This window comes from Ananas comosus, linkage group 10 (genome assembly GCF_001540865.1).
Source record: "Ananas comosus cultivar F153 linkage group 10, ASM154086v1, whole genome shotgun sequence".
Classification (NCBI taxonomy): Eukaryota; Viridiplantae; Streptophyta; class Magnoliopsida; order Poales; family Bromeliaceae; genus Ananas; species Ananas comosus.
The window spans coordinates 12,501,026-12,507,413 of NC_033630.1; the positions used below are offsets into that span (position 1 = coordinate 12,501,026).

Here is a 6,388-nt window from a genome sequence, read left to right on the forward strand (position 1 = left end):
GCCCGGAAAATGTGGGCCGGCACGGCCCACATTACACCCCTAGTGGTAGGTCTAACTTTTAAAATGTACTTTGAGGTTGAAAAGTAATTTTCCCCCGAATGTTCGCAATGGGTTTTTTTATAAAATAATTCTCTACAAATTTATAATTAGCAAAATGATTCTGTAAAAATTTTATTTGTAAAATAAACCATCCTTTTCCCACGTGGGCGCAATGTCAGTATTCCTCACAAAGACGGTGAATCGTTCACCGTCTTTGTATATTTCTTATGAAGACGGTGAATGATTCACCGCTTTCTAAAGGCGATAAACCACTTACTGCATTTAGGGCAAATCCCTTGCACTTTTCCTTTCCTATGCCCTCGAGAAGACGGGGACACAGAAAAGACGGAATTGTTAGGATGAAGTTGGAAAAGAGGTCTTATAAGGGGAAGCGGGTGGGGTTTTGCACTGAAGGTGGTGAATCATTCACCGCCTTAACCACAGAATCACAAAGACGTCTTTGTGAGGAAAATCAGATGTGGCGCCCACATGGCGAAAGGAGGGTTAGTTTTACAAATTTTTTTTGGCAGAGTAATTTTGCCAAGTATAAAATTTTATAAGGTTATTTTATAAAAAAGCCCTTTCACAATTTTATTTTTCAAATCCGATTTTGCTTTTCAGAATTAGAAATTTTTTTTAAAAGCCTAAAATCAAGAGCAGAAAAAAGCTACTTCTTTAAATTTGATTCTGATTTTGTACTCAAATTTCAAATTTTTATTTTAATTTTAAATTCAATGCTTAAATCTAAATTTAATTTTAAATTTTAATATTTTAAATTTCATAATTATTTTAAATTTTAAAATTTCAAATTTAAAATTTGAAATATTAAAATATCAAATTTAAAATTTTGTACAATTTTAAAATTTAAAAAGCTTAATTCTAATTCAATTTTAAATTTAGTTAATTTAAAATAAAATATAATAAAAATATTAATTAATGCTAACTATCCGTTTGAATTGACCGCGAAAGAAATAGCGAATAATGTTTTTGTATACACCGCGATATGACCGTACAAATCAATCATTCTTCGTCCGCATATTAATTCATTCGTTCTTTTACTCTAGCTAATTTCTTACTTTCTATTTTTATATATTTTTAATTTTTCTATTCCTATTGCAACAACAGCAATGCCAGTAGTCGAATCGATCGGAGTAGCAGCGGAGGTATGGGTGGCGTCTCCCCTCGTGGCGAAGCTGCTCAACGAAGGCTTCGACAGCCTAGGCATCGACGCGGAGAAAAGGCTGGAAGAGATGGAGCAAAACATCCTCCCGGTGCTGAAATCGGTGATCGAGAAAGCGGAAGGCAGCCGGCACCATAGGAAGGTGGAGGGCTGGCTGCAGAGGCTGAAAGACGCTTACGACGACGCGGAGGACGCGCTGGACCTCCTCCACTACGACCGCCTCAGACGGCAGGTGGCGACAGCAAGCAGTAGTAGTACTAGGAGGCGAAGTAATCCGGTGCCAAAAGTTGTTCGGGACATGCTGTCGCCTCAAAAGATCAAGCTGAAGCGAAGGCTGAACGAGCTGGAAATGATCGCCAGCGAAGCCGAGAAACTCCGCGCTTTGTTACGCGCATGGCCCGATCAGACAGCGGCAGCAGCGGCGCCTGACAGCAGGCCGGCCATCTCAGTGCCTCCGCTGAGAGTGTTCGGCCGCGACGAAGATCGTGAAGAAATCATCCAGCTCCTGAAAATGGAGCCTGCAGCAGAGGTGATGGAGAAATTGGAAGACAGCGCGCAATGGAGCGAGGTGGAGAGCGGTCTGCAGAGCACGGAGGACGTGCTGACCTCCTCAACTACCGGCGGCTCGAACGCAAGGCGGCAGAGGCGGAGGCGGCGGTAGCGAGGAGCAGAAAGAGGCAAATTAATCGGGTATGTTCTCCTTTCAACGTACCAAAACTTGTGAAATGGGTTGTACCAGTCTTGAAAGCTGGTCGCGATATGCTGTCGCCTCGAGAGATCAAGCTGAAGCGCAGGCTGAACAAGCTTGAATACAAAGCCAGCGATGCCGAGAAGCCGGGCGATTTGTTAGGCGCCCAGCCTGATCAGACGGCAGCAGTGCCCGATAGCAGGTAGACCATCTCGCTGCCTCGGCAACAGGTGTTTGGCCGCGACGAAGATCGTCACAAAATCATCCATCGTTTGAAAACAGAACCTCCTGCAGCAGCAATTCGCAGGCCTGGATCATCGTCGGGAGTGCCTATAATTGCCATAGTCGGCCGCCCGGGGGTCGGGAAGACTACTCTCGCGCAGTATGTTTACGAGCAGCTGAGGAGTGAATTAGGTGATGGACAGCATTTTCATCCCATCATGTGGGTCTACGCGTCTCGCAACTTCGACGCAGCCGGAATTATGAAAGACATCGTACAACAAGCTTCTATCGCAGGTGAGCCTCAAGAAGATCTCGGTAACCTCAACTCGCTTGAAGCGCTGCAACTGAAAATAAACAAAAAGCTAAATGCGAAGATGTTCCTCCTTGTGATAGATGATGTTTGGTGCCACGGAGAAGACCACGAGAAGAATTGGGATACACTATTCAGATGTTTAAGCAAGTGTTGTTGTTTGCCGGGGAGCAAGATTTTAGTTACGTCTCAAACCGACGATGCGCCGAGAAAGATTGCTGCTGCTATTGGTGCTACCGTAGAACACATTGTCCCGTTGGAAGATATGGAAGAGAATTACTTTTCGGATCTTTTCATTCACTACGCATTGCCCAGCAGGGAAATGCATGCGTGCCTAAGAGACGATCTAGAAAAGAAATGCAAGATAATTGCTGGGAAGTTGAACAAGGACCCTACAGCGGCCGAGATGGTCGGCAAGACGATTGCTATGAAGATTGCCGACCTCCCCCATTCGCAAGGTAATTTGCATACATACTTGAGAAAGATTGCGGACAAGGACTGGTCCGGCGGCAAAACCAAAGCACTGATGTGGAGTTATCGGCATTTGCCTGCACATCTTCAGCGTTGCTTCTCATACTGCAGCCTGTATCCTAAGGGCCACACGTTCGAAGCTTTACAACTGGTCCATCTCTGGATGGCGCAAGGTTTTATCAAGCCGGATGATCAGAATAAGCGGATGGAGGATGCAGGCAATAAGTACCTAAATGAGTTGGTGTCCAGATTCTACATTCAGCGTCATAACAGAGTCAGCTACTCCTCTGGGGCATATAAGTTTGTCAGCTACTACACGTTGCATGAATTGTTGTATGATCTAGCAGAAAAGGTCACTCGCAATTATTGTGTTAGAATAGAAGGTAATCGTCGAACCGAGATCCCGTCAACTATTCGTCATCTGTGCATACCGGCTGACAAACTGAACGAGAATAAGGAGAGGATTTGCAAACTAAGGAAACTCCGCACCCTAATCGTCATGGGAGGAGAAAGCGTCACCTCAAAAGAACAAGTTGCGACCGACATCTCCAACAGCTTTAAAAAATTCAGCTTAAAATAATTGCGTGTGCTGGTTTTGGAGTTAAATCTAGAAAATTTGGCAAAGTTTATAAGTGGAATGAAGCACCTTCGCGTCCTAGAAATATCGAGTACTAGCGTGTTCGTGTTGCCGGAGTCGGTGTGTACTCTGTATCAGTTACAGGTGCTGCGAATAAAAAGCGCTAGCTCGCTTCCTAAACGTCTTAATAACTTGGTTAGCTTGAGGTATCTAGAGGCAAATTCTGATTTAATTTCGGGGATACCTGACATTGGCAAGTTAACTTCCTTGCAAGGCCTAAAACATTTTCAGGTGAAAAAGGAAAAAGGATATGAGCTAGAGCAACTACAGAACTTGAATGAACTTCGAGGACGCTTGTGCATTGATAATCTCGAGAATGTTGAGAGCAGGGATAGCGCCATTGCAGCCAATTTAAAAGAAAAGGAGCATCTTGATATGCTCCAGTTGGTATGGCGCGATGGTGAGGACAATGTAAATTCTGATTTGGATGTCGAAATTCTCGAGGGCCTCCAATTGCCTCCCTATCTTACCAGCCTGAGTTTAGATGGGTATCGAGGACGGTCGTGCCCGTCTTGGCCCGAATGTCAAACATCCGATATTCAGGAATTTGCACTGACGTGGTGTGGAATGCTAGAAGCGCTCCCACTGATGATGGACCAGATTTACCGATCATGCATATCACTTGAGCTCTCGCATCTTCCTAAACTTAAAGCATTACATGCCCTTCCACCACAGCTTACAATACTCATAATAGAAAATACACTGTCTCTCATCTTTGTAACAAAAGAAGACTTGCATATGAGCCCAGCCGACAAGAGATCCATAATAGAGGTCATGAGGAAAAGGATGCCGAAATGGTTTCCCCACCAATATCAAGAGTCCTTAGTCAACAATGAGAAAGAAATGATGAATTTCATAGCCGCAACGAATGACTCCAACAATGAAGCTTGCTCTGCAAAGCATAATAAGAGTGCGCCTGCTGCCGACGTGGATATTACTGCTGTCTGGGGGAGATGGTTGGAGGTGCATGAGCGAAAGATGGAATTGATTTACAGCAGACAAAATGAGGCCAAATTGCTTCTGCCCTCTACCCTTACCGAGCTCTGGCTTAAGGGATGCAACATTACTAACCGCGCATTGTCGGCAAGCCTACAAACTCTTACCTCCCTCACCCGCCTGTCGCTAGAAGAGATCAGAACAGTAACCCGTCTGCCATCTGCAGATGTCCTTGGCAAGTTAACATCACTCCAAGCTATAATTCTACGAGAGTGCTGGGCCATCACTTCGCTGGGTGGTATGGGATCCCTCCCTTGTCTCACAGATCTCTTTCTAAGTGGATGCCCCTGCTTGGACAGTGAAACTGCTTTCCTGCCGTCCTCGTTGCAGTCTATCCTTTTTGAGTCTTGTGCAGATGTAGATGTAATCCTAGCCAATGCAGATTTGCCATGTCTATCTGATCTTATGATAACTCATTGTCATATGCGAACAGCATCGTTACAGTTTGGCGACCTCCGATCTCTTCGCTCCTTGAGTATTAGGCATTGTCCTGGGCTCTTATCCTTGGTGTATCTGCAGAAACTGAACTCTCTAGAATTCCTCATTCTGCAGAACTGCTCAAATCTGGAGGCAGTGAAGAATTTGCCCAGGTCACTCAAGAGTATAGTAATACACGGATGTCCGATTTTGGAGAAGGAATCCGTAGAAATTGAGCCCCTTTCGGGCAGGCGTATGCTCAACGGCATCCCTGTAGAAGACAGCTTCGAACATGCTCTGTAATGTGGAAAAAAGGTACGTATCGCCTTCCCATTCTTACGAATTGGCAAACTTTGAATTCCTGATCTTCTTATTCCTTTTTCCTCATTAAAAGTGCATAAGTTAATCAGTCTCTTGATGAATCAACGAAGATCTTGAAGTACTTCAAACTTTTCTACACCTTGCCTGTGTGTTTTGAGATTAGAATTAAAAACGTTGTAACTGACCTAGTTTTAGATTGAAATACTCTATAATCACTCATCTATCTATCGAAGATAATATTATTATTTATCTCTGCAGTATGTGGATGCATTCACTTCTGTACTCATCATGCACTTCTATGTTAGTTACTCTTTCAATTTTTTTTTTTTTTTCTTTCAGGGCATCAAATGTAGAATCATTATTAAAGTGCTCGAGTATAATTTGGTTCTAGGATTGGATTTTATATTGTCGGTGTTAGATACAATCCTACAGTCCTATTCTCTAATCATTGTCCTTTTCGAATCTTAATGCTAAATCAACATGGTTCAGATGCATTACTTCCTTTACTTTTAATTCCTGCAGATTCAAAAGTGTGGTAAAAAAGTATTTTATATCAGTTTTCTTGCTGTAATTTTCTATGAATCCCATAATTGAAAGGATAAGATTCATGATCTTGCAATTCAAATTGCATCCTTCTAATCTATTTGAACGTTATGTATCACTTTATTTTTCATTGTGCTTACTTTTTAGTGTTCTAATTCTGTATCGATTTCACAATCTTTTTGCAGGCATCTGGTGGGCAATTAGCTTCTGAAGATGGGGGAAAAAGAATAAAGGTTTATTAATGGGTATGTATATTGTTATTGTGTGGGTTATTAATTGTTGTCAAAGAGTTGGTTTGGCCATCCAAAAACAAAAAGAGCCAAAAAAAAATTAAAATTAAAACAGAAAAAAAAGGCTTGTTAATGTGTATGTGATTCTATATTGCTATTTGTGTGGATTATTAATTGGTGTTGTTAAAGAATTGGTTTGTCCATCCCAAAAAAAAAGCCAAAAACAAGCAAAAAAAAAAAGCCAAAATAAAGAAAAAAAGCAAAAGAAAAAAAGGGTGTGCATGGTGTGCATTGTGGACATAAAATGTATTATATTTCACTTTTGTTTGTTTAA

General features: G+C 42.3%; 2 protein-coding genes across 2 annotated transcripts; both read left to right on the plus strand.

Moving 5' to 3' along the window:
- On the plus strand, window positions 1,979–3,490 carry LOC109716251 (putative disease resistance protein At3g14460). Its single transcript, XM_020241579.1, has 2 exons — window positions 1,979–2,109; window positions 2,215–3,490. The coding sequence occupies exons 1-2, from the start codon at window positions 1,979–1,981 to the stop codon at window positions 3,488–3,490; spliced, it is 1,407 nt and encodes a 468-aa protein (XP_020097168.1).
- LOC109716252 (putative disease resistance protein RGA4) lies at window positions 3,548–6,134 on the plus strand. The gene is made up of 2 exons (XM_020241581.1): window positions 3,548–5,275; window positions 6,010–6,134. Exon 1 carries the CDS (start codon window positions 3,548–3,550, stop codon window positions 5,261–5,263), a length of 1,716 nt encoding a protein of 571 aa, XP_020097170.1. The 3' UTR covers window positions 5,264–5,275; window positions 6,010–6,134.

What these genes read in the sequence shown, in the direction of transcription:
- LOC109716251 (XM_020241579.1), top strand. Translation starts at nt 1,979, where the DNA reads ATGCTGTCGCCTCGAGAGATCAAGCTGAAGCGCAGGCTGAACAAGCTT. An exon ending in GCAGCAGTGCCCGATAGCAG is followed by an intron (nt 2,110 to 2,214) that starts GTAGACCATCTC and finishes AGCAATTCGCAG; the next exon opens with GCCTGGATCATCGTCGGGAG.
- LOC109716252 (XM_020241581.1), top strand. Translation starts at nt 3,548, where the DNA reads ATGAAGCACCTTCGCGTCCTAGAAATATCGAGTACTAGCGTGTTCGTG.